This window comes from Fukomys damarensis, unplaced genomic scaffold (genome assembly GCF_012274545.1).
Source record: "Fukomys damarensis isolate Sample0158 unplaced genomic scaffold, DMR_v1.0_HiC HiC_scaffold_33, whole genome shotgun sequence".
Lineage (NCBI taxonomy): Eukaryota > Metazoa > Chordata > Mammalia > Rodentia > Bathyergidae > Fukomys > Fukomys damarensis.
The window spans coordinates 51,063,157-51,089,820 of NW_022900945.1; the positions used below are offsets into that span (position 1 = coordinate 51,063,157).

The 26,664-nt window shown below is 43.8% G+C and overlaps 4 protein-coding genes across 6 annotated transcripts in view; 1 reads left to right on the forward strand and 3 right to left on the reverse strand.

The window, feature by feature from the left end:
* Positions 1–1,154: 1,154 nt before the first annotated feature.
* On the reverse strand, positions 1,155–9,070 carry Pex11b (peroxisomal biogenesis factor 11 beta). 2 transcript variants are annotated; one of them, XM_010629518.3, is made up of 4 exons: positions 8,830–9,070; positions 7,944–8,059; positions 7,052–7,253; positions 1,155–1,966 (listed from the first exon to the last, which is right to left on the reverse strand). In XM_010629518.3, exons 1-4 carry the CDS (start codon positions 8,883–8,885, stop codon positions 1,561–1,563), a joined length of 780 nt encoding a protein of 259 aa, XP_010627820.1. In that variant the 5' UTR covers positions 8,886–9,070; the 3' UTR covers positions 1,155–1,560. The 2 variants fall into 2 exon arrangements, with proteins under 2 accessions (XP_010627820.1, XP_010627819.1); XM_010629517.2 differs by lacking the exon at positions 8,830–9,070 and adding an exon at positions 8,644–8,823.
* Positions 9,071–9,113: 43 nt separating this feature from the next.
* On the forward strand, positions 9,114–14,833 carry LOC104865794 (gonadotropin-releasing hormone II receptor). Its single transcript, XM_010629516.3, has 3 exons — positions 9,114–10,054; positions 13,656–13,866; positions 14,349–14,833. The coding sequence occupies exons 1-3, from the start codon at positions 9,545–9,547 to the stop codon at positions 14,756–14,758; spliced, it is 1,131 nt and encodes a 376-aa protein (XP_010627818.1). The 5' UTR covers positions 9,114–9,544; the 3' UTR covers positions 14,759–14,833.
* Positions 14,834–15,010: 177 nt separating this feature from the next.
* Rbm8a (RNA binding motif protein 8A) lies at positions 15,011–17,151 on the reverse strand. 2 transcript variants are annotated; one of them, XM_010629513.3, is made up of 6 exons: positions 17,016–17,151; positions 16,290–16,349; positions 16,083–16,160; positions 15,779–15,915; positions 15,332–15,468; positions 15,011–15,216 (listed from the first exon to the last, which is right to left on the reverse strand). In XM_010629513.3, the coding sequence occupies exons 1-6, from the start codon at positions 17,080–17,082 to the stop codon at positions 15,171–15,173; spliced, it is 525 nt and encodes a 174-aa protein (XP_010627815.1). In that variant the 5' UTR covers positions 17,083–17,151; the 3' UTR covers positions 15,011–15,170. The 2 variants fall into 2 exon arrangements, with proteins under 2 accessions (XP_010627815.1, XP_010627816.1); XM_010629514.2 differs by having other exon boundaries at positions 16,979–17,052.
* Positions 17,152–19,751: 2,600 nt separating this feature from the next.
* Positions 19,752–26,664, reverse strand: part of Lix1l (limb and CNS expressed 1 like) — a 22,848-nt gene continuing 15,935 nt past the window's right edge. The window contains exons 4-6 of the mRNA XM_010629536.2: positions 22,983–23,078; positions 22,644–22,721; positions 19,752–22,282 (exon numbers count right to left, since the gene is read on the reverse strand). Of these exons, the coding sequence (XP_010627838.2) occupies positions 22,040–22,282; positions 22,644–22,721; positions 22,983–23,078 (417 nt within the window). The 3' untranslated portion in view covers positions 19,752–22,039. The remainder of the gene's footprint in view (positions 22,283–22,643; positions 22,722–22,982; positions 23,079–26,664) is intronic.

Consider the following 26,664-nt stretch of genomic DNA (forward strand, 5'->3'; position numbering starts at 1 on the left):
ATTTAACTTATTGTTTTTTCTTTTTTTTTTTTTTTTTTTTTTTGGAGACAGGTTCTCCTTTTGCAGTTCAGCATGGCCTTGAACGCACTATGTAACCAGGACGGCCTTGAACCCTGGGAAATACTCCTGCCTCAGCCTCCCGAGTGCTGACATTACAGGTGTGTGCCACCATGCATGGCAATCTGATCATCTCTGCTGCTTCTCTTTTCTCCTTTGTTGCCTGGTCAACAATGTTTTCCTCAGATTTGGAGCAGAGTAGAAGTGGGAGAGAGTAGGAGTGGGAGAGAGATTCTCTTATACTTCCTGACCTTATTTATCTCGACCTGGGATATGCAAAATGAAGTAGCAGATGGCAGTGGTATTATCCCCCCATGTGCAAACCTAGCCTTGACAGCCTCGTGGCTCTCGCCATGCTGCTTTGCGGCCTTCCAGCTTTGGGAGGGACTGTACCTATCAACTGGTGTGATGGGTGTTCCATGGAGCCTGTCTAATTTTACACCTTAGCATTAGACCACCCCTCTCCCAATGCAACAAGGCTAAACATTTCTTATTTCTCAAAGGAATTGGGGGTCATTAAGCTTCTTAGCTTTTAGTATGTTCACCTCTAATATTTTGTCCTGCACACTTAGGTGCCCTACACAAATCTGGGGGTGATGTTGGCAGACAACCCCATGAAAAACCCAAATCCCAAAGACAGGAATAGGGACCTGAAATGATGGGAACACGAGGGACCAGACCAATGTCAACGAGCAGACTGATCTTTAATTTGCTGAGCAGGGAGGCTTCTCTCCATGGTGGACATGGGCCACAGCTATTTCCACTGAATCACTATACAGTATTTACAGCAGGATGCTAGACACAGCATCAGTCTGGACAGATAAAGAAGCAGCAGCGAGGGAACACAGCTCTGAAATCCAAGTACAGGGAAGGGCAAGGGCCAGGTGATAAGAGAGGCTGGTGTGGTAGATATGAGGACGGAAGAGGAAGCAATCTGTGATGCAGAGATATGAAGAAAGAGTTCACTGGGACGTAAGTCTTAAAAGTTTGAATTATGCCAGGAATGGTGGCACACACTTGTAATCCCTCAGGAGGCTGAGGCAGGAACATCTGGGCTGCATATGAGATCCTGTCTCAAAAACACCCCCCCCCAATTATGATATGGAGTTTGAAGGAGAAAAAAACTTGCCAAAAGCATCCTCTGGGAGAAAAAAAGAAGGCAGAGTTTTATAAACCAAACCTGATACCTTCTCTACCAGAAAGTACCTTTGTTTAAATTCCTGGACAGGGGACTGAGGAGATAAAGTAAAAAGTATCTTAAATACACTTGGGACAATAAAATAAAGAGAGCCGAGAGAGATTCAGACAATGAGAGGAAAAGAACAAAAGCTTAGGCATATCTGAGCATCAGAATCATTCCATTGACGTCATCTGTCTTCGCCTCATCTTCCCCAAATCTCCCTAAACCCCTATATCCCGAGTTACAGTGAGGCCGGTACATGGGGGACGATCTAAGATCCCACTTCACCGGTTCAGGTCCCTTCCTTATCGTGTACCAGACTGTTACGGCTTGAGTCGTAACCAGGGATAGATTAGGGTGAGAAGTGACAGGATGGAGGACACAAGGCCACAAAGCCCCACAATCCCAGGGCCACAGCGACACAGGCCTAATTTGTCCAGTGGAATGAAGAGGTCACAGGCATTTCTGACCACATCCAGCAGAAGTGGGGGATGACCTCGAAGGACCCGAGCCAGGAGCAGGACTTGGAGCCGAAACTTCAGAGCTAGTTGAGGCAAGCCTCTTCCTGGACTTCCTGGTCCCCCAGGTCCCCCAGTTTCAAGTCCTCCCGGCACTCCTCCTGCAGAACCCTTTAGTCGCCGGTTACAAGCGGAAGACTCTTGTTCCATGAGTAGGCGAATTTCATAAGCATCTCGGCTCAAATTCATGATGAGGGAAAAGAGATAGTACCTAAGATGCACAGAGCAGAAGGGTTAGACAGGGCATATAAACCTACTTAACATATCCCATCTAATACTTATGATATTTTCCATGCAGTGCAAAGAGAATACATTAAAACACCGCAAGTGAATGTCTTCCCTTGCTAGGTGTTATGGTTTATATCTAGAAGTCCCCCCAAAGTCACAGGGGCTGGGGATTTAGCTCAGTGGTAACAGCCCTGCCTTGTAAGCGCAAGGTCCTGAGTTCGATCCCTGGTATTAAAAAAAAAAAAAAAAAAAAAAAAGTCATAGGTGAGGCCTCTGGAATGTGACTGGGTTATGGGGGCTTCTGGCTGAAATGGAGTCCGGTCAGAAGAGGTGATCACTGGGGGTATGGCCCGGAAGGGTTCATCTCCTCCCCAGCTCCTTCCTTCTCTGCCATGAGGTGAGCAGCTGTTCTTCCATCATGTCCCTGCCATAGCCTCCTGCCTTGGAAGCAAACAACCATGGTCTGAGACCTGAACCTCAGTAAACTTCTCCTCCTTTAATTTGTGGATGTCAGGCACTCTGTCTCAGTGATGAAGGAAATAAGACGCCAGGCATGACGGCACATGCCTGTATAATGCTAGCACTAAGGAGACTGAGGCAGAAGGATTACAAATTCAAGGGCAAGCTGGGGTCCGTAGTAAGACTCTGTCTCCAAAAATCAAAGGGGGAAAAATCCTTCCTTGAAGACATTATGCTGGGTGAAATAAGCCAGACACGGACAAATACCACATGATCTCATATGTGGGCGGCAAACAACCTAATTCATAGAAACACAGAATAGAAGTGATGATTAACCAGAGACTGAGGGTAGGAGAAAGGGGAAGACAACATCTGTCAAAGGTTTTAGATACTCAAAAATGCATAAATCCTGGAGATCTAACATACAGTATGGTGACTATAGTTAACCATACTGTATGGTACACTTGAAAATTGCTAAAGTAGAACTTAAGTATTCTCACAAGAAAAAAAGGCACCTGTGAGGTTATGAACTTGTTAATTAGCTTGTTGTGTTGATCATGTCATAATAGTACATATACAAAACGTTATACTATACTCCATAAATGCATACAATTTCTAATTGTCAATTATATCCCAGTAAGAATGAAAAAAAAGGCCTCCCACCCTTCATTTTTCATAATGAGGGTCTCATTATGCAATTCAGGCTGGCCTTGAACTCACTGTGTAGCCCAAGCCAGCCTCAAACTCATGGCAATACTCCTGCCTCAGCCTCCCAAGTGCTGAAAATACAGTGCCACCATGACTGGCTGAATCCACCTCTTTCTTTTTTTGGGGGGTGGGGTACTGGGGATTGAACTCGGGTCCTTGTACTTGCAAGGCAGGCCACAGAACCGCTGAGCTAAATCCCCAGCCTTTTAATCCACTCCTTTAGGAAAAAAATTTAAGAGACCCAGAGGTGTTCAGTAATTGCTAAATATGTTAGAACATAAATTCCTTAATTACAAAATCTGTCTTGTTTTCAGTGCTGAGGATTGAACCCAGGGTTTCACACATGTCTCAAAAAGCTCTACCACTGAGTGAAAACCCCAGGCCCTATGTTTTAATTTTTAATTCACTTTTACAACAGTGGTTGATAATCAATAAATTGTCCCACCTAAAAAATATACCCTGAATCCAGTTACATTTCTCTATTGCTCTCCACCACCACAGTTTAAGCAACTATCACTTCTTGCCTGGACTACTGTTTTTGCCTTTAACTGGTCTCACGTTGCTCTTAACTAGCCCATTTTGCTCCCATCGCCAATAATTTAATTTCATAAAGGAATCACCACAAAATAAATCACATTAATACTCCTGATTTTAAAACTTACCAGGGTTTCCTTCCTATCACGTTTAGAATAATACCTAGATACCTTCGACAGCCCTCCAGACCCAACACCATCTGGCCCCTAGCTCTCTGGGTATTGTACCATCCCTCCTCTTAATTGCTATGCTCCACCATGTTGGTTTCTTTCTACATTTTGACTCCATCAAGCTTTTTCTTACCTCAGAGCATCTGCACAGCCTAGTCCCTCTAATTGGAATCTTTTCCCTTAAAAACTTCACGTGGCTGGCTCTTTTTTCTTTTTCAAGTCTGAGCCTAAATATCACTTCTTCAGAGAGGCCTGCCATGACCCCTCAATTTAAAACAGTGAACTACTGGGTCCGGGATTTAGCTCAGTGGTTCTGCTGTCTGCCTTACAAGGTCCCGAGTTTGATCCCCGGTACCAAATAATAAATAAAAAATAAAACGGTGAACTATTTACTCTGCCCCACATGACTTTGTATCAATTTTCTTTTTTTTTTGGGGGGTTTTTTGAGACAGGGTCTCACTATGTAGTTGAGACTGACCTGGAACTCACTATGTAGCCCAGGCTGTCTCGAACTCACAGCGATCCTCCTGCCTCAGCCTGCCGAGTGCTGGGATTACAGGCATGCGCCACCACGCCTGGCTCAATTTTCTTCATAGCACTTGCCATGTCTGATATTCTTTATTGTCCCTTCTTGTTACAATGTAAATTCCATGGGAACTTCAGCCACTGTATCTCTGTGTCTAGACCAATGCCTATCTAATTTTTTTGGTACCGGGGATGAAACTCAGGACTTGGCACTTGCTAGGCAGGTGTAGTACCACTGACCTAAACCCCTGGCCCTCAATAGATGTTTCTGAATAAAACAAATAAAATAAATACGGCATATAGACTCTTCTGGGGAAATTGCTTTTTCATACCACTTCAGCTCTGCCACCATCGCCCAGTCCTCATACATCATAAGCCATATTATAGTTGTGACTCACCGAGAAAGATGAAGAGAAAAGTAAGGAATAAATGTAGATGGTAATATAATGAAAAAGTACAACCATAGGGAAACAAAAAAGAAATACAGGTAATCTGCACAGTCAGCCCTGGTAACTGAAGGGGACTGTTTCTTGAACTCTTCTCTCCACAAATACCAAAATCTACAGATGCTCAACTCCTGCATATAAAGTGGCATAGTACTTTCACATAACCAATGCATATCCTTTTATCTATTTCAAATGATCTCTAGATTACTGGTAATACTTATACGATGTAAATGTTATGTGAATGGTAGTTACATTGTTCAAGGACTATGACAAGAAAAAAGTCTATGTTCAATACAGAAGCAATTTTTTCTGAATACTTTCTGAATGTGGTTCATTAAATGTGCAGATATGGAAGAGGAGGGAAATTACAGGGCCAACTGTGATACCATTTTACTCCTAAATCATAGTTTTTTCCACTCTTTTAGTCCAGGCCAAGGGCATCTCCTCTTGGGCCCCCCTGCAATCCATTTTCCACATCATGTCACAGCAAGACAGATGTTCCTGTTTTTGTTCTTTGAGTTTTTTGCTTTTTGTTTTTAGGGGTTTTTTGCCATGCTGGTGTGGACTGAACCATAGCCCTTCTCATGCCAGGCAGGTGCTCTACCACTGAGCTACGTCTCCAGGACAAGATAGATGTTCTTTAAATATAATTTGAATTGTGCTATGTCCCTGGATAAAACCCTTTAGCAATGTCTCATTGTATTTAGGATAAAACTAACACAAAACAAAACAAAAATCTTACCATTGCCTAAAAAGCTCCACATAAATGATTTGGTCCCTGTCTTTCAAATTTGAATTTATGCCCTGTATTCAATTCCATCCATCACGTTTGGTTTCTTCCTACTTTTCTAATTACCTGAAGTCTTTCTTAGTTCAAGGCCTTAGAATGTGCTCTGTTTTTGTTTGGAAAGGTCTTATCTATTACTCTCTGTTTTGTCTAACTACTATTTCAGGTCTGAACTAAAATATCACCTTCTCAAAAAATTCTTCCCTGACCTTTCATTCTAAATTAGCTCCTCTTATTATAGTCTCTTATAATGATCTATGCTTTTCCACACATATATCTGAGTAGTTGTTTAACATTTCATCCCCCCACTAGACTGGAAGCCTCATGGGAATGGGCACCGTGTCTGTTTGGCTCTTTGCTTTATCCCCTGGTCCATATTAAGTACCTAATAAATGTTTATGGAAAAGCTGAGTGAGATGGTGGTGGCCCTTGCAAAGAGTCCCAGCTGCTTGAGAGGCTGAGCTAGGAGGACTGAATGAGGTCATGAGTTTGGAACTAGCCTGGGCAACATACTGAGGCCCAGCTCTTAAAATTTTTCGGATGAGTGAATGAATAAGCAAGCAGTGAGGGGAACACTTGTGGTACAGATAAAAGCTGAATTAAAGACAGAGCCTGTCTTATCTTGCCCCACCTTAGTCGTTCATCATGGTAGGGCACGTGTCTTTCATCTGTTCCTATTCATTACTCTGTGACAGATTAAGATCTAAATGAAGATTGGAAACTGAATGATTGCTTCAGACATTCACAGTTGCTCCTTGGTCTTCATCGGTATTGGTTCCAAGATCCCAATGTATACCCAAATCTTTCCAAAATTCACAGATGCTTATATCCTTTATATAAAATAATGTAGGACTGGAAATTTAGCTCAGTGGTGCCACCACCTACCTCACAAGCAGAAAGTCCTGAGTCAGATCCCCAGTACCAAAAAAAAAAAAAGTAATTGCATATTACCTACATACACCTTCTTATATAGTCTAAGTTATCTCTATATTACTTATACTACCTAGCATAATGTAAATGCTACAAAGAGTTGCTTACTATATTAAGGAATAATGAGAAGAAAAAACGTCTATACATGTTCAATACAGATGCAATTTCCCCCTAATATTTTCAATCGGTGGTTGGCTGAATCCATGAATGTGGAGCTCAGGAATATGGACGGCCAACTGTACACTCTGGGAAGAACCCGAGAGAGCTTTCTCTCAGAAAAGGCAAGCTACATTGTACGGAGGCTACAGAAGGTCTCATGGGATCAAAGGCTAACAAACCCAAAGCCAGGCGTGGTGGGCATACGTGAAATTCCAGCACTCAGGAGATTGCTGTGTCAGTTCAGTGGCAGCCTGTGCTACACCGTGTGTGCAAGGCCAGCGGTCTTACAAAGAAGCAAGACCCTGTCTCAAAAAATATATATAAATAAATAAAAAGAAAGGATAGCAAACCTGAATGAGCGCTGAGTCCACTTCTCCTGATCCACTCGGGGAGCTAGTCCAGACTTTCCAGCCCACAGGACATTGTCACATGCGAAATACAAGGCTCGATTGAGGTGACTAACAGTGATGCAGAATCTCAGGACAACATCGGATAAGTGCACAGCTCTTTTGGCGGACTCCAGAGCATCTGCTGAGTTGCCCAGGCGTAGAACTTGGGGAGATTAACATGAGAAAGCAGGGAATCAGAAGGAGAAAGGCACCGAGCACGATACAAAAGAAGAAAAGAAGGTGAAAGTGGAGCAAGTGATAGTAACATGAAGGCAAACAGACAAACAAAAAAGTTAGAAACAGTTCATTCTTTGCTTCACATTTTTAAAATTTATTTTTATTTTTTTGGTAATACTGGGAATTGAACCCAAGGCCTTTGATTGAGGTACAACCCCATCCCACCCCTCACCCCCCTTTGAGGCAGAGTCTTGCTATGTCTGGCCTCACACCTATCCTCCTGCCTCAGCCTCCTGAGTACTGCTATTACAAGTGTGTGCCACCATGGTCAGCTCCCAACCGTTTTTAAATTTTGTATTTTTGAGACAGGGTCTCACTAATCACTAAATTGTCTATCCTGGGCTCAAGCCTCCCATCTCAGCTTCCCAGAGTACTGTACTTCGAGCTCTAATTTGTATCCCAGTTTAGTTTTCTCAAACTTCCCTATTCTCTCCCATCATCCATTGCTCCCTTGTACCTGCGCTCTTGTCTTAACTGGAGGCGTACAGAGGATAAGCGTAGAGCCGAGTGAGAGCAAAGAACTGGTGGAGAGGGTCAAAACACGGGGAGGAGGGACAATGGGAGAACAGCCGGGGAGGGAAGAAAGACTAGGGTGACGAAAGGTGCAGTTACTTACGCTTTCTTCCAAGGCTCAGATGACTCTCCAGTTGTTGAATCTGTTTCTGTAAGTCAGGACTGGCCCCACGTCTCTGCAGGGCATGGCCAAGAAGGGAGCACGCGTACTGGGCAGCCCTGGAGGAGACAGGCAAAATATGGTGGTGACTTCCCTAACTGCCCCCCGCCCACATACCCTCCAAAAGACAAGGGTGGATTTTCTGTTTCCTCCTCTTCATGCCCGTATCTAACGCTTCTCCTCCAGGCCTGGGACAGGGAAGGGCATTAAAAAATAAAAAAGAGCCTGTACTGTAAAGGGAGTGGGGAGTATTATTTTTAGAGTTTCACAAAACGAGAAATTTGACAATGCTTAGGAATAAGGCGGCCAGTGAAGGCAACACGGTTCCATCACAAGCGCATCAGTCCATGATATGTGAAGGAGAGGGGTATGGCTGGAAGAGAGATTATTCCTCCGAATAGGTGAGCTAAGAAATTTCAAGGCCCTCGAGCTGAGCGGGGACCAAAAGAGTGCGGAGGCAGAGTTGCCGGCAGGTGACAGCAGAATGAGGGGAAAGGAAACTGGGAGCTTCTCCGCTCCGAGCAAAAAGTCCACGTCGCTATCCATGACTAACGCTCCTCATCCCACACTGCCTAGTCAGAAAACTGTTGAATATATGTGGGCACAGAAACCTTGAGTGGCCTCCCCGCTGGCCCACTCATGCCTCAGTTTCTCCATCTTTCCCGGGAGCAGAAAAGAATCATCACGACCGTTTCGAATCTGCGGCTCAGAGTCCGCACAGGCCCCCGTAGTCAGAGTTGACCCCTTTGGACCCCCGTAGCCCGGCTTGACCTCGCCTCGCAAGAATCTTCCTCTGCCCATCCCTGCTCCCTTCCCATTTGGGCCGCACCTACACAGCCGCTCCCGAGCTTGGCTCTGAGCACTGAAGCGGACCCAGGAGTCCATGACAGAGGCCGCCGCGCCTCCAGAGCCCCGCTCCCGCCCTACTTCCAGCCCCCAGTCACGCCTACTAGGCGAGCCAACGGTGCCTCGCGAGGGACAAACAGCATCAGAAAAGAAAAACGAGTGGACCGGATTCCGGAAAGCAGAGCTTTTAGGACGCGAAGCCCTTGTCTTTGGGTCCGCACTCTCGCGCTTTGTGCGTGGTCTGCGTCAGATTCCCTTATAAAACGTCTCTCCTAAACACGCCCTCATCAGTATATTCTGCTTTAAAAATTAAAGATTAAAGGCGGGGTCTGCAGGGGCGGAGCAAGAAAGCTCCGCAGTGAGCTCCACGCCCCGGAGGCTGGGATCGGGTTCATCTAGGGCGCGCCCCGCCGAACTCCCACGCCGAGCGCGCGCGCACCGCTTGAACCTTCGGCTCTTGGCGCTAAAGGGATTTTAAGCAGTTGAAGCCCGAAGCCCAGACTAAACTGTGCAGGATTGGCACCACTTTTCTGTTTGGTGATCTCCAGCATAGATGGAGCGTCTACAGGCAGAAACTTTAATGGACGACATTTGCAGTAACCGGCTTCAAATGTTAAAAGGAAAGCGGAGAATCCGCGGCCGAAGCTAAGCGCTTCGCACCACTGTTCGTCCTCCCCGCTCTCTCCTTCTAGGCCACCATGTCTGCAGGCGATGGCACCGCGTCGGGGTCAGCGGTCGGGGAGGAGGTCTGGGCGGGATCGGGAGTGGAGGTGGAGGGCTCAGAGCTGCCCACCTTCTCAGCCGCAGCCAAAGTCCGAGTAGGAGTGACCATTGTGCTCTTTTTTTCTTCTGCTGGAGGAAACCTGGCCGTGCTGTGGACAGTGACACGCCCGCAACCTAACCAGCTCCGTTCCTCTCCCGTCCGGCGACTTTTCGCCCACTTAGCAGCTGCGGATTTACTGGTCACTTTTGTGGTTATGCCCTTAGATGCTACTTGGAATATTACTGTTCAGTGGCTGGCTGGGGACATCGCGTGTCGAACACTCATGTTCCTGAAACTAGTGGCCATGTACGGTGCAGCTTTCCTGCCAGTGGTCATCGGGCTCGACCGCCAGGCAGCAGTACTCGAACCACTTGGACCCCGCTCAGGTGGAAGGAAAGTTCTGGGGGTGGCCTGGGGTCTTAGTGTCCTGCTCGCCTTGCCCCAGGTGAGTGATTTGGGACTCAGGCTTGGGCTGGACAGGAATTTGGTTACAGAATGTGAGTCCGGGGAGTCCGTGGAGTTGGCCGACAGTAGCCAGTAATCCTGGGCAGAGTGCCTCTGCCGTCCCGAGGGCAAGTTAAGGTCATTTGCACGTTAATTTACGTTTGAAAGTCAACAGTACTCTGTTACCTGTGCTTCTTCCTTTAGATTTGCTTTACTGTGCATGGCTTCCACCTCTTTTCCTGCTCCCAGTCCTACCTTCAGGAGATTGGTGCAGAAAGACCAGGGATAGGAGGAAACAGGAGTTTTACTAAGAGAGTGAAGGGGCTTTGGTTAAAACTTTGGGGCATATTTACTTATTAAAATAACGTGAGTCCTCCCCAGGTACACTGGAATGCTAAGGCAGAGCAGCAAAGCCAAAAGAGAAACGTGTAGACTAGTGCAGGAGACAATTAGGCACCTGGAGTATCACGAGTGGTCCAAGTATTATCCTAGAGGTAAGGAGTTAATAAACAGTGGAGGATTCTGACTCACTCTTGGCGTCAGGGAAAGCTTCCCAGAGATGTTAAAATCTGATTTTTTAAAAAATTTTGACTCATTTATTTATTTGGTACCAGGGACTGAACTCAGGACCTTGCACTTTCGAGGCAGGCGCCGTGCCACTGAGCTAAATCCCCACCCCAACATCTGATTCTTGAAATACAGAAAGATGTAAAACAAGTTAAATCAGGAGTAATGCTGGGAGGATAGAGTCTGCGTAGCAACCTTGCTACTGATGTTGAAGACTAGAATATGGTGAGTAATGAGCAGGGAGGGAAAGGGTAGGCCAGATCCCAGATGTAAGTGTGTGTTTTAACTTGAGAGTATGCAGGCACACTAAGGTTAAGTGGTGAAGAGCGACATCATCAGTTTTGTCTTTTCTACTCTGACTTTATTGTAGAATGGGTGTTAACACTGGAAACAAGGGAGCACCTGAACTTTAATACTTGTTATTCAAGTTGCTATACGGAAAAGGGACTAGAGTCTAGAAGAAAAGATAACTGTAGAACAGTATTTTAAAAAAACCAAAACATTACCAACATAGAGCAGCATATTTTGGGATAGCAAGGATTAGGGTTATGTCTGGAAGGAGGCCAAGAAGGGTCTATGATTTCAGTGTGTGGAATAATAATGCAATATATTCAATTGCTTTAGATTTGATCCTTAGGGCTGGGGTTTAGCTCAGTGGTGCCACCACCTGCCCCATGAGCTTGATCCCTGGTAATAAAAAAAAAAAAAAATTGATCATTAAATCAATTAGAATTTAACTATGAAAACTCTGACTATAGCCAGGCAAAGTGGAATATATTTATAATTCCAGCACTTTCAGAGGCTGAGGCAGGAGTATTCCAAGTTTGAGTGTAGCCTGGGCAACTTAGTGATTTAGCGAGACTAAAACAATATAATAAAACATTTATTATGTATATTCTATTCTTTGAGTGTTATGAACAGGACCTCTACCAATACAAGTGAAAAACATAAATAAAAAAGCCTGTTGCCACAGTGCAATAGGAATCACAGTTGGGTTTGTTTAAATGAAGCAGATTTTAGATGTACATTGAGAATTGAAAGACTTTTTGTTGCATTATTTGACTTAGTATGTTTTGTTTCATACTAGACCAGGTGCATTCAGAGCGGTATGGCTAGAGACTATTTTTTTTGTGTGTAGGCCATACCACTAACTCATAGCTTTGGTTAAGTCATTTAAATCCATGATAATTTCTTATTACCTGGCATTATTATCTGATATTAATTGCAACCTCTGTAGGTCTCAATGGCAAACTGGTCATAACAAGTATATGTGCAAAAGGTGACATATCTTTGGTTCCCAATTAGTATCTTTTTGGATGGATTCTGCATTGCCATATGCTGTTAACTGTATTTAAAATATTACTGTCAAGTAAAAATATCATGGTCTCAGCAGCATCAAACCTGCCTGTCAAGAGCAAGATCTTGAGTTCCATCCCTGGTACAAAAAAAAAAAAAAAAATTATGGTCTCATATAAGTGTGACAAAGGAGTATCAGGAATGGTCAGAAATTACTTTTCTTTTTTTGTGATACTGGTTATTGAACCCACAGCATCAAACATGCTAAGCAAGCACTCTTATCACCAAGCTACATCCCAGCCCTAGAAAGTACATATTTTTGTAGGCTGGTTTTTCTAAGTTAGCAATATTTGAAAGGACAGTTCCTCCTGTAGGTGGTTAAGTTCTATATAAAATAGAAGAGGAGGTAGATGCAAGGCTATGGACCAAACTTGAAGTCCAAAGGCTTTTAATTATTTTTATACTCCTCATAGTTCTTAAGTACTTCTAGACATAATGCAAAAACAAAAATAAATGTCCAGAAATATATGGATACAAGGTAGGTGAAAAGACTACTCCCAACTAATTCAGGTGGCCTGATCATATCGCAAAGTAGTCTGTGGCATTGTCTTTAGCTGATCCTATTCTCCTTTTTTATTGTTGTTTGTTTTGTTCCAGGGATCGAACTCAGCTCCTTGCACCTGCAAGGCAGGTGGTTGAACCACTGAGCTAAATCCCCAGCCCTCTATTCACCTTTCTTAAAAGTCTCTCACACTTGCCTTTCTCAAGTGCTTATCTGGGAATCTGACACCTCTATATATATACCTTTTACCAAATTAATGGTGATGTAATCTTCATTACTAGAACCATGGCATTCTATGTAACCCTATAACTCTAAATTGAAAAATGCTCCAGGGTGGGGGATTTAGCTCAGTGGTTCCGTCACCTGTGTTGCAAGTGCAAGGACCTGAGCTCAATCCCTGGTACCAAAAAAAAAGAAAAAGAAAAATGCTCCTGATTCAATCCAAAAACCCAAAAATTTAACAGTAAGGGGAAGGGATATCCAATAGCATTTGAAAATGTTAAATTTTATTATTCTACCATTATAGTTACTATACACAACACCATTATGAAAGGTCATTCAAGTAGCTGCAAAATGGCCTGAAATTTTAACAGTGCCTATTTTATACAAGATTTACCCCATATTATTTAGCAGATATATTTACCAGGAAAATCATTTCAATTAAATGGATGAAACAGTGGAGACATTGTCTTTTTGGTTTTGTTTTGTTTTTCTTGGTGCCAGGGATCAAACTCAGGACCTTGTGCTTGCAAGGCAAGTGCAGCACCACTGAGCTAAATCCCTGGGGAGACATTATTTTTTATGAAATGCAGTGTTAGAATCTGAGAAGACGGAGTATTTTTTAAGTTCCAGGATTTAATGAACTTCAATCTTTGCACCATATTCAAGCCTGAGGGCAAAATACACATTTTCAAGATACACTGCTCATCTTAAAGTAGCGGTATGAGCCAGGCGTAGTGCCCCATGCCTATAATCCCAGCACTCAGCACACTGAAGCAGGAGTTCAAAGCCAGCCTGAGCTACACAGTGAGCTGTCTCAAAAAGCCAAAAGTAAATAGACACGGATCTGCACTCCCCCACGTGGAATTAAGGGTGAATTGGGAAGAGACATGGTGACATGAATGGGTAATGTTGGAGGGTTCGGGACTCAGTTCTAATAGCCTGAAATCCACTCCAGCTGTTCCTGTTCCATACTGTCCGTCGAGCTGGCCCAGTCCCTTTCACTCAGTGTGTCACCAAAGGCAGCTTCAAGGCTCGATGGCAAGAGACCACCTATAACCTCTTCACCTTCTGCTGCCTCTTTCTGCTGCCACTGACTGCCATGGCCTTCTGCTATAGCCGCATTGTCCTCAGTGTGTCCGGTCCCCCGCCCAGTAAGAGGAGCCAAGGTGAGAGTCTAATTCCCAGGCCCTAAGCCTTACCCCAAGTGCTGCACCTAGCATCATTCATCTTATAGCTGTTAAGTCACAAAAAGTGAGATGATAGCCATATCTCTAGCGCCTGATGCTACATATAATTTTATTAAATGCCTTCGGTTCTAAATTACCTATAGCTATGTTGAGTAAGCTGGGCAAGGCTTAGTGAGAAAGGGAATCATATTCTCCTTTATTCTTGGACACCATCAAGTCTTAGACTTGGTGACTTTATCTAATATAACATTTTAATTAAAACCTCTTCTCCATCATGTCTCTCTTCATTATGTTGGGGGCAGGGGATTATATAGTCCTAGGTTGGGAAGGAAAAAACGGGTCTGCAGCATTCTTGTAGGGGGGGAGCTCCTCCTCACTGCCTCTGCCCCCCATCAAGTCACCCTATACTTAGTTCAGAAGCTGAGTGGTCCTAAGTTTGGATGTACTTTTTAAATCCGCAGCCCCTGCCGGTGAATTTAACCTCTGGCGCTCCTTAGACACTCGCCCCCGAGTTCGTCTTCGGGCCCTGCGCCTGGCCCTCCTTATCTTGCTGACCTTCGTGCTCTGCTGGACACCTTATTACTTACTGGGTCTGTGGTACTGGTTCTCCCCCACCATGCTGAGTGAAGTCCCTCCCAGCCTTAGCCACATCCTTTTCCTCTTTGGCCTCCTCAACGCTCCTCTGGATCCTCTACTCTATGGGGCTTTCACCCTTGGCTGCCGAAGAGGGCACCAAGAACTCAGTTCCAACTGCTCTGGGAAAGGAGCGTCTGGGAGGACGTCCCGACAGGAGAGTCAAGCCCCCAGGCAGCTAGAAGTACAAACAAATGTGACACGCAGAGAAGGAGAAACACAAGAGACATTCCTGTAACATCCATCTGCTCACAACACGGTACGGGTACACAGACTATTCTCTAACATCCTAAGAACATCTGTTAACCTTGCTTTTTTAATTATCAAGAAAATGAAATACTAAGCAGAATCTTTAACCCTGCTGAGACTTGGAATGATGGCGAAGGCAGAAACTCACAGAACCTAGTTCCTGGCAGAAGCATCTTCACAATGACCCATACGGCCTTACTGTAAATAACGTTTCAAAGCTTTTGTTAGAACGAGAAAGTAATTTTAAATGTAGAAAACAAATCATTTATTAATAATTCAAAAGAAACAGTACACAGATAGGGGTTAAGAGATTAAATACAAACAGTTCCACCCAGCTGTAGTTCTCCACGGCTGCATGGCCGGATGGAATCTTGGAGAGACCACCTGGACAAGAGGAACCGTCAGCGGCGCCTCCGGTCTGGGCTCCTGCTGCGTCTTCGGCCACCTCTACAGAAAAGGAAAGAGGAGGGAGGGAACTCAATCAGAGGGACATAAAATACTGCCTGGTTCTGTTTCACTCCTACTCCCTTCACCAGCATACTGTTTCCCCTCTCCGCTTCACCTTCTCTTGCCCTTGGGTGGACCTCGAACAAAACACCAGTCCACGCTGATCGGCTGTCCCATCAAATCCTGGCCATTAAGTCCCTCCATAGCAGCCTGGGCCTCTTTGTATGTTTCATACTCAACCAGAGTATATCCCTGGGACGAGAAAAGACATGTCAAAACCCTCCGGTATCACCAAGCATCCACTACCCTCATGCTCAAATCTAAACGCATAAACAGAAAAAACCTACAAACTGCGCAATGAATGTACATTAATCACCTAGCCCTACTGTACACACAATGCGTCTGTTTTATTTGTGTCTTTCCTGTGTCCTAACAAAATCAGATTCAAATGTTATCTTATTTCAACTTGGTTCCTGGCCAATCACAGCAAACACATGACAACCACCAATGCTATGTTAGGATTAAGGGGGAAAGGAAGGCAACCAAGTGTCACTTCAGATACCTTCAGGTATCCTGTTCGCCTGTCTAGGTTCAAATGGATGTTTTTGATTTCCCCATATTCTGCGAATTTGTCATGGATGTCTTCTTCAGTGGCTTCCTCGTGGACTCCAGTGACAAAGAGAATCCAGCCTTCCACGGCTGTTGGAGAAGGGAGGGTGGTTAAATGAGAACGTGAGAAAAGCTCCAAGCAGGGTACAGGAGTGCAGGGCATGCAGACTCGAGCGAGTCCTCTCCGACCCCACTCCTCCTGGGTTTACTGGTCTCTGCCTACAGAGACGGATGCTCCCAGACTCTACTGCACTCACAGCGCTGTGGTCCAGGTTCATCGCCATCCTGCTCCACACTGTCATAATCCTCACGCATCCGCGCTCGGGATCCCTCTTCTGCAAGGAACACACACCGTATCACCAAAAACTCTTCCTCTTGCCCACGGTTCCCCGTAAGTTGGGTAGTGACTCCAAAATTCACAGCTCCCACCCTATTAGAACATTCTCCCCCATTCCCACACTCACCAGAGCCAAAGCCACGGCCCTTCCGTTTCTTTGCTTTTTCTTTCAATTTGTGGATGCTCTCTGGAGCCCCGAAAGAGAAAAGAACAAACGAGTAACAAACATAAGTCTTTTTTTTTCCTCCCCATTTGATACTGGGGATACTGGGAATTGAACCCAGGAGCACTCTACCACTGAGCTGTATCCTCAGCCCTTTTTATGCTGGGATGGGATCCTACTAAACTGCCGGAGCTGGTCTCAAATTTGCCATTCTCCTGCCTCAGCCTCCTGAGTAGCTGGGATTACAGATGTCCACCACCATGTTTGCTATATATAAATATATATAAATTATATATATATTTTTTCTTTCAGTAGGGGGCTTTAAACTCATGGCCTGCCAACTGAACTACATCCCCACTCCTTTTTATTTTTGAGTCTCGCTAAATTGCTCAGGCTGTATTTGAACTTGAGATCCTCCTGCCTCAGCCTCCCAGTGTGCTGTAGCACTACGCCAGGCTCTGAAAGTAATTTTTAACAATTGCCTCTTTCCCAAAACACCAGCACCAAACGTATCCTTTGCTTTCAGCTTCAGTCCCCTCCCGGTCCCGCCCCTAGTCTTTCCTAAGGGGCGGAGTCTCTAACCGAGCCCCAGTCTCCCGGCTCCCATCCACCCCGCCCGGGAAAATTTTTCCTATTACGCTATTCTCTCGCACCTTCCCCGCTTCCCGTAGCCGCCTCCACTGTCCTCACCGTCCCCATCCTCATCCATGGCGAAATCCTCGCCCCCAGCCTCGTGAAGATCCAGCACGTCGGCCATCTTGCTCCGCACGAACTCTCTTCTCTGTAGCTTACAGACTAGCACCTCGGGAAACTGTCGCGGAGGGGAAAGGTCGCCAGTGAAATCGCCCAATCAAAGGCTAGCTCTAAGGCCCGCCCTCGACGCAGTAAAAGTACGCATCAGAAGGCGGACCTATTTAAGAAAGCTGCCGGAAGTACTGCTGTAGCCATATTGAGCAGGTCGCGATAGAGGGAACCTAGGAGAGTGGGCGGAGTTAAGGGCTTTCTCTTCAATACCTGTGGCAGCTCCAAAGAAATATTAGCAGTGACATCTAGCTTGGTTTCCTCATTAGACGACTGCTTTCCTGACCCTCTTCACTTAAAACTAGGTTGTAGAAATTAAAGTTTCATTTTTAAATCTCAAAATTTCTAGGCTTGGTTCTGTATTCCAGAGAGCAAATCTACCTGTGGCAGAAGTATTAAAAAAAAAAAGTGCTCCTCCCCAGCACTGGGGGTGGGGGTTGCAGTCGGCAGTGCTGGCTCAAAAAAGCTGCTTCTGTAACATACTGGAGCATCAATTTCTCTCTTAAGAAAACTCACGGACCTAATTGCCTTTGAAATTCGGTGGGTGAGAGATAACAAACTTTTAAAAAAATGTATCTCAAACTCCTTAACACCTCTAGGAACTAGGGGTAGGGGAGTCTGCTCTTAAAATAGTGGCTCTAGGTTCTTTGAGGATGGTGCAGATGTTTCATGTTCTAAAAAACCTACAAGCCAGGCGTGGTGGTGCACCCCTGTAATCCCAGCACTCAGGAGGCTGAAGCAGGAGGACTGCTGTGAGTTCCAGGCCAGCCTGAGCTACACAGTGAATACAAGACCAGCCTGAACAACATAGCGAGGCCCTGTCTCAAAAAATAAATAATAAATAAATATTTAAAAACCCATGAATTGGGTTGTCAGGCGTGGTGATGCATGCCTGCAATCCCAGTGCTGTCAGTAATCCCAGTGCCGCAGACTGAGGAATTCCAGTGAATTCCAGTGAATTCCAGACCAGCCTGGACAAGACCCTGTCTCAAAAATAAAAAAACAGGGCCGGGAATGTAGTTCAGGAGTACAGTGCCTGCCTGGCAAGCATGAGGCCATGAGTTTGATTCCTGGTACAAAAATAAATTTTATTATTTTGGGAGGGTTGGTTTGTTTTTGGTACCGGGTATCAAACTCGGGTCCTTGCTAAAAATAAATTCCAAAAAACACACCTATGAGTTGGGCAGCACTCACATTGCCCCCATGTTCTGCAATCGTGATTTAAACCTTCAACGAGGGTGGGCTGTGGGCTAATCAAATAGTTATGATGCCTGTGTGGGTGCCTAATACCAGAAAAAGTGCAAGATATAAAAGGATAAATAATCACATTATCAACACCACACCTAGCTTAGACTGATTTTTTAAACAAATTTACATTAAATGGAAATTTTAATACCACAAATGGAAATCATTATTTTTCTACCACAGATTCAAATGAACACATAAACACTAAAAAGTGACACCTATCACCTAAAATCACCTCAGTAATGTCAATGGTTTACAAATAAAACTTTGGGAAATGCTGCAGAAGATAAAAAGACCCAAGTGAACGTTTAAGCAAGGGAGTAACACAGTAATAGGTATTTTAAAAAGAAGTGACATGGACAATATTAAGAATGGAAAAACTAGTTAAGAAGCTATTGTAATGGTCCAGTCCCTATATTAGGAAGAACTGAACTAAAGCAGTGTATACGGACAAAACAAATTAGAGAGTTTATATAAGAGGTCTGCTCAAAAGGAAGTGACTAGACGAAGGCTGCGCAGAGTTGAGAACTGATCTAAAATTTGTGGCTTCGATGCAGATGATTCCAATTAACAGATTTAGGGAGTCATAGAGGAGTACAGACAAATGGCCTTTATTTTGGATATGAGACTTCACAGTGCTTTCTCACATGCACACGGTTAGTAATGTCCAGCATGTGAAAAAATACAAGGGGTGGGTGAGAAAAACGTATGGTGAATGTTTAGATTTTCAAAAACTTATTTTTACTATTTATTTATTTAGGGGTTTTTTGAGACTAGGTCTCACTGGGTAGTTCAGGCTGCCTTGAACTCATGGCAACCCTTCTGCCTCAGCCTCCTGAATGCTGGGATTACAGGCATATGGCACCAGGCCTGGCTTATTTTTAAAAATGTATTACAATGAAAGTCACATTGCTATTAGTCTTCCTCAAAATACTTTGCCTTTTTTTAAGCACACTTATTCCATCATTCCTGCCACTTTCGTTCTTTCATTGCTCTTTTGTTTGTTTTATTTTTTGGCAGTACCAGGGACAGAACTGAGGACCTTGGACTTGTAATGTAGGCATGGTGCGACTGAGCTAAATCTCCAGCCCTTCTTGCCACTTTCTGAAGCAGTTCTGGTAATCATATTTCATAAGTATTTTTATGAGTTGTGATAAAAAATATGGGGAATGCTGTTGCCCAGTGCCATCCAGAGAAAAGGCAGGTTTAGAAAACCTTGTTCCCCACTTCTGGCACTGTGAGACTTCTGTTTTTTCCCCAAGTTAAAATCACCATGAAAGGCAAATGTTTGAAATTGATTCAGGACACTGAAGCAGCCGTGAAAGCACAATTAATGAGACTCATAAAAAAGGAGTTCCAGAACTGCTTCAGAAAACAGCAAAATTGATGGGATAAAGTGTGTTTGAAGGAAGAGGGAATGTTCTGAGGGGATTAATGGATATATGTCTTTTCCTACAGGTTTTAAAGATTTTTAAATATTCACTGTATTTTTCCATCATGCTGTGTTGATGCAAGAGCTCAAAATAAATTGGAATGGAAGAAATAGGTTTGACAATTGTGTGTGTAAAGGAGTTTAAGTCCACATCATGGGTGAAGCCAGCACACTGGGATGAGAAGGATCCAAGGGCAAAACCCTTAAATGTCTGGAGAAGGGGAGGCAGGCTGCCTTTGCCTAGTGACCTGCAATCTTATTTCTACCACCCACGAAATATAATAAAACGTTCTTGTTTTGTGTATGTGTAAAGGAATAGAGCCATTTTAGAGTTCCTGTAATACATAGGTCTCAAGAAACAGTCATTCTGGACAAAAATCTATTTTTAATTGTACAAAATTATACATATAAAATGCATAAAAAGTACTAAAAAGAGAAGTAAAATCATCAACACCAAGAGCAGACAGATCAGGGAACAATTTTTCTCAAGTTCTTTGGGATCTTGGGTAATTGAGAAAAATGATAAATCTTGGAGATTCAAGGACATGTCTTCTCACAACTAACACTTCCTAATAATTGTTTCCCAGAGGAAGCACCGTAGAAACTAGAGGGCCTATGATTTCTGGGTTATAAATACCAATCAATAAAACAGATAGATGCACCTATTATTTAATGTAGCTTCCTCTACTCCAACCTACGTGTGTTCCAAAGAATACAAAGACGGGGCTTAGAGAACCAAGGAAGCCTCTTTTAAACACCACTACAATTGTGGATAGACTCATTTCTGATCCCATATGTACTAGTCACCAGATGGTTTCAAAAGCAAGAAAATTCCCTTTCATCTTGCTCCTATCTAACCCAAAACAGTAAATTATGGTCTCTTTCTTAGTCTACTTCTAAAAGCAAATAATGCAATCGCTAAGTGGAAAGTCCAATCGCAGGAGCGTTAGACTTCCCAAACTCAGTTTAGAAAGTGCACTGAACAATAATATAGTGTAATGGAGATTACAGAAACAAGGGGAAAATACACTTTACTACATATAATTCTTCAAAAAAAAATCTCTGAGGGAGAACTTTGTAGTTCTACTGCAGATAATTTCTTACTCCACCCAAGAGAAAAGCGGAGGAGAAGAACCATATGAGAAACACATAGACCAGATCACTGCTCTCTTCCCTTTCTTGCAGTTTCCCAAAGTTCCAATGAGGAAGTCGCATAATACCAGTTTCATCTAGTTTTCCTAAGTCATGCTAAATAATGAATGTGGAGAAAAGGGAAGAAACAGATGAAAATCTAAAGTAGCACACATGCATGTAAAGTATAAACAGCAGCAACTTAGTGGAAGTGAGAGGAGCTTGGCCCTTACTTGCCACGTAGGATAGATATTGCTTCCACAGAGCAAAATGATGCGGCAGGGTGGGAGGCTGTGGGCATTTTATCTCCTACCAAGCTCTGCGGGCCAGAAGTTTAAATATGAGGCTTAATTGAGCTGGGTGAGCAGGGGAGAAATGAAAAGGGAAAGCTGAATGCCAGCATCAAACTTGACCTCGCTCTTTATATAGAGTCCACTTAGCACACTGGAATGGTATAGATAAGCCTCAGAATCAACTTCGATAGTGACCTCTGTGAATTGTTTATAATTCCTCTCTTGTTCCTGGGCAGTTTCTCAGCAATTTAAGAATAAGAAATGATAGCTCTACAATCTTCTGGGTAATAAGGTAAGAAAGCCTTAAAATAAAGAAGCATACGGAGGCAAAGGAGGAGTAAGGACGTTAGAGGGGAAAGAAAGGATACGATGCAGACCCAGCTCGAGATAAGCCAAAGCCAAAGGCTTCTTACACATACCCTGTTTGAATGCGACAGAAAGCAAGGATGAGGTTGAGGCTGGGGCGTACAGTCATCCAGCCCACCTGTTCTTTTAAAAGAAGGAGAAAGCACATGAACACAGTCAGTCAGAATGACTCGCAGACTTCATCTAGAAGTCCAAGAGTCAACAATGCTCCAGAGTCCACTCTTTCTTGTAAAGTGGAATGGAGATGTTTCAGGTGAGACTACATCCGAAAACTGGAAGTTAGAAAAGGGATCTCTTAGCAAATAGGAATCCAGGTATAGAAGTTATACATATATTTTTTAAAGTATAAAATTGAGAAATTATATACAGAAATCATCCTAAGTCTTAGAAAGGAGACATACAAAGAGGGTGCGGCGAGGGTGGGGAGTTTGTGGGAAGTTTTGTGCCTAGCAGTTGGAGGAATGCATATTGCCCAACTGCCCAGCAGCCAGCATGAGAATATCTTTCTTCTCCTTGTGGAAGCGCAGCTCCTTGCCTGCCAGTCGAGCTTCGTCCAGCTCCCGTTCGGTGGAGGCCAGCTCTCTAGACAGTGCCCCCGGCACACTCTGCTCCCGGCTCACCCAGTCCAAGGCCATCTGGTGGCGAATATCATCATCCAGGGCTCGGTGCGAGTAATGAGCCAACACCTCCTAGTTGGGGAGGGGAACGTGAAGATCACTGCGAGGGTAAAGGTTCGTGTCCTACCACAGGGATCCAACTGGGTGGAAGCCGGTACTCGAGGCCTCCGAGTCCTAACTCGAGTCCTAACAAGTCGGCAGCGGCCTTCCAAGGAGATTCTTAAGGGAAACTCCCTGGTGAGGAAGCAAGGCACGCAAAAGTATCCCGGTGAAGATTTAAACAGGGAAGATTATAGGGGTGGAGGGTGCCCTCAAGTAAGGCTTTCAGTATTTATAACCAGGAAACCATGCGCGTCCTTGTTTCTAATGTAACAGCTAAGCTACCTCGAAGTAGTCCGTCCACGCTATTCTCATAGCCCATAAAATCTCTTACCTGCCGAGAACACTGTCTTTCCCTCATGGCCTTAAGGCTGCCATTCCAGTGCAGCAGTTGAAAAACTGTCATTAGCTCCTGGGGGAAGAAGATATAAAGTAGCACGACAATGATTTCTATATTGGAGACTGTATCAGAATCACACGGAGAAGTTTTTACAAAGTGTGTCTCCAGAAGTATCTGAAATCCCCAACTTGGATAGGCCCTTGGAGAAAGGAACGTATTTGGATGTCGAAAAATATTCTAACATCCTTCTTCCCTTTCTTTTTCGGTATCAGCGACTTAGAAGGTACCGGGCTGACCCACTTTGTCAGAGTCAGGGGAGCAAGTGAACAGTACCTGGAACTCCAACATTGACTTGCCCTTGTTGGATTCCAACATGAATCGGAAGGCACCAATCCCTGTATTTGGGTTGTCAGCTTCCTCCCTGTTGCCCTGGAAACAGAGGACCAGAAAAGACAAATAGATTTTCAATCACCATTATCACAGAAGCAACACTATCTGGTGAAAAGATGTGAATCACGTTTAAATTTTCTAGTTGCCACTGTATAATAAAAATAAACAGATAAAATTAATTTTTAAAAACATAACCTTAACCAAATATATTCCCAAGATTACCTTTTGACTGTTGTCAGTATAAATGTTTTGGTTTTTTTTTCCAGTACTGGGGATTGAATCCAGTGCCTTCTCACTGACATACATTCCTAGCCCTGTTTTGTTTTTAGTTTTCTGAGACAAGTCTATGTGGTTCAGGCTGGCCTTGAACTCAGTGTGTAATCTAGGCTGGCCTCAAATTTGTGGTGATTCTCCTGCCTCAGCCTCCCAATGCTAGGATTACAGATCAGCCCCTTTTAAAAATTTTTTTTATAATGAGACAGAATATTGCTAAGTCAGTAAGTTTCTCAGGCTGGGCTAGAATTGTGATCCTCTTGCCTCAGCCTCTCCGAGTGCTGGAATTACAGGTAGTATCACTATGCCTAGCTCAGATTTTCCCTATTTTACACATGGGAAACACTAAGGCACAAAGAAGCACTCTGATTCACCCACAATAAAAGATTGAGTTAGGTATACAGGATCAGACCAGCTTGGAGGACAACTGAGCCTCTGAAAGGGAAACAGTGGGAGCCATAAACATGGGGAAATCTCCATTTGCACCTCCTGGACATTTGCCTAATGTGTCTTCTATTGGTTACAAGACTTTACAGGAATGGGCTAAGACATAATGTCCAGCCTGCAAACCTAGAATGTGCAAACAACAATCCGATGTAAAAGTTAGGAGCATGGACGGGAACTCCTGTTAGTCACCTGGCCTTTGGGAGTCATTTAATGTCTCTGTTTCTTAGTTTCCTCATCTGTAAAATAAGACTAATCATAGACTTACCTTATAGGGTTGTTTTGAGAATTAAATACATTTTCTAAATTAAGAAAAAATTAGTGAGATACATGTCACCTAAAAACCAACCATATAAAATATAGGTGCTCTGGTGTCTAGTTACACAATTCAAATCCATTCTGGGACTGGTGATGGTTTGGTGACATTTGGTAGCGGTTTTCTCTCTGGCTTAATTATTGGGGATAATTCCAGAGCATGGAGCAGGCTAGAGATTGCAAAACTGGTTTACTAGTGACCCTTTTGTCAACCTGACCTGAATAGAGCCAAGAAACTACTGGGAACAGCAGGACCCAACTTTCTCAGAAGTTGCCTGCTCTTTCTAGCCAGTTCCACACAACCCAACATGCCAAGGTAAGAACTTTCTTCTGCATTCTTTGAAAAGTGTACTGGCTAGAGGTCAGGAGCCAACCAGGCCAAATCCAAATTCAGTTTTGTTGTAGAACACTTTTCATGGGGTTTTCCTGTGTGTTTAGCACACCTAAAATAATGGCAAGTACTTAATAAGTACACTGCAAATGTTAGCTTATTATTATTATTTATTGTTACTGTGATAGAATCAACCAGCAGAAGTTCTAAAGATAAACTCATATTATCTTGTGGCTCATGAGAAACAATCATAGCACAGATGTAGTTAATTTTTGTGGTGAATCAAAGTCACAAGATTTGGATTTAGAAGAAAAAGTTGGAGAAGCTTTTTTATTGGAGTGGGGGTGCAGTTGAGACAGGGTCTTGCTATATAGTTCAGGCTGGTCTTGAACTCACTATGTACAGCATGGTCTCAAACTAGCAGTGATCCTCCTGTCTCAGCCTTCCAAGTGCACGGATTATAGGTGTGCACCACCACGCCCAGCAGCTGGAAGGGTTTTTACCGGAAGGAATAAAAAAACAATTTTCAGCCAGGTGTGGTGGCACATGCCTGTAATCTCAGCACTCGGGAGGTTGAGGCAGGAGGATGGCTGTGAGTTTGAGATCAGCCTGGGCTACATAGTGAGTTCCAGGTCAGTCTCAACTACATAGTGAGACCCTGTCTCAAAAAAACAAACAAACAAAAAAAACCCAATTTTCAAAATTAGGTTTTAGGATTCTGAAGCAAAAACACTTTCATTTTTACTAGTAATTCTTTGACATGATAGTTTACTTAGTGAGTTCCAAATGTTTCCATGATATGGCATATAAAACAATGATCAGGGCTGGGGATTTAGCTCAGTGATTCAGCCGCCTGCCTTGCAAGCACAAAGTCCTAGGTTCAATCCCCGGTATAAAAAAAAAAGATCATATCTGTATAGCCAAGTGGGATATACCACCAGAGTGATTGCAGGCAGAGAAGGCCATCTGCCCCAGGCCTTCCTCCAACTTCTGAAATTGAGGGATTCAGTAACGTGACACACCTAAAATTTATCACATACCAGAGTGGCAAGACCCATCAGTGAGGAAGTTCTGCACCCTGTACACCTCCACACCTACCACAGGTAAACCAACTCCATTTATCAACATTTACTCAAGCAATACTGGATAAGTAAAAGGATATAAATGGAAAGGAGTTAGAGATAATTTAATGCAACCGACTTATTCCACAAGTGAGAAAACTCAAACCCACTGAAGCTAGGTGATTTGTCAAATGACAAAGTACAGTTTAGTCACATCTTCAGTACCTCAGAAACAAAACAGTAAGTAATGTGGGCTTCATTCTTTATCCACAGCTATGATCAAATGAAAATTGCTCTTCTGGTGATGGGGATTCCATTGGGGAACTGAAGAGAAAGCCATTAAATTCTCAAATCGGGAAGGTTAATCAAAGAGGAACAGTGGATTTGGAATACCAACCCAGGTTCACATTTCTTAAATACTTTGTAAGAGACACTGCTCAAAACTCACTCAACATATTTTTCTTTCTACTTTACTGTAGAACCTTGTCTAGTGTTCATCCATCTCTAATCTACCTTAGAGGAGAATGATTTTATTGCAGCTTGCAATCCTAATTCCCCTTGCCACTGACTTAACATGGGAATCTTGTTTCTGTTGTTTGTAGTGCTGGAGACTGAACCCAGGGCATGCTAGTCAAGCACTCCACCACTAAGCTACATCCTTTCCCCTTCCTCCAACTTTTTTGGGTGTCCAGGGGATTGAACCTAGTGCCTTTCCACTGAGCTATATATCCCTAACCATTTTTAAATTATTATTAGTTTGAGAGCAGATCTTGCCCACACTGGGCTCAAAATTGTGATACTTTTGCCTCAGCCTCCTGAGAAGCTGGAACAGACACACACAGTTGCCTGTTTTTTTGTTTTGTTTTTTGTACTAGGAGTGGAACTTAGGACCCTGTGCTTTTGAGGCAGGCCTCCGAACCTCTGAGCTAAATCCCCTGCCCAGTTGCCTGGTTTTTAAGGTAGGGATTCTAGCAATGGGAAGCTGAAAGAAGATCTTGTGGGAGGAAAAGATTCCTTACTAATTAGAGAAGCAAGAAGATGGTCTCTTTCCTGTATTTAATGTCTAAAATTCTGTAGCCATCTTACACTCTGAGAGGAGCCAATATCTAGGGGACAGCAGAGCAGAGAGAAGGAAAGAATCTGGACCAGTAGATGATAACATTTTTTTAACATTCTTTTCTCTCTCCCTCCCTCCCCTCCC

Coding starts and splice junctions, on each gene's coding strand:
- Rbm8a (XM_010629513.3), bottom strand. CDS start 17,082: ATGGCCGACGTGCTGGATCTTCACGAGGCTGGGGGCGAGGATTTCGCC. Junction 15,916..16,082: donor TGAACCTGGACCACAGCGCT/GTGAGTGCAGTA, acceptor CTTCTCCAACAG/CCGTGGAAGGCTGGATTCTC. Junction 15,469..15,778: donor GGCGAACAGGATACCTGAAG/GTATCTGAAGTG, acceptor TTCTCGTCCCAG/GGATATACTCTGGTTGAGTA.
- Pex11b (XM_010629517.2), bottom strand. CDS start 8,801: ATGGGCAGAGGAAGATTCTTGCGAGGCGAGGTCAAGCCGGGCTACGGG. Junction 8,060..8,643: donor GGAAAGATGGAGAAACTGAG/GCATGAGTGGGC, acceptor TGTCTCCTCCAG/GGCTGCCCAGTACGCGTGCT. Junction 1,967..7,051: donor TGGACTCAGCGCTCATTCAG/GTTTGCTATCCT, acceptor TGTGCATCTTAG/GTACTATCTCTTTTCCCTCA.
- LOC104865794 (XM_010629516.3), top strand. CDS start 9,545: ATGTCTGCAGGCGATGGCACCGCGTCGGGGTCAGCGGTCGGGGAGGAG. Junction 10,055..13,655: donor TCCTGCTCGCCTTGCCCCAG/GTGAGTGATTTG, acceptor AATCCACTCCAG/CTGTTCCTGTTCCATACTGT. Junction 13,867..14,348: donor GCCCAGTAAGAGGAGCCAAG/GTGAGAGTCTAA, acceptor TTAAATCCGCAG/CCCCTGCCGGTGAATTTAAC.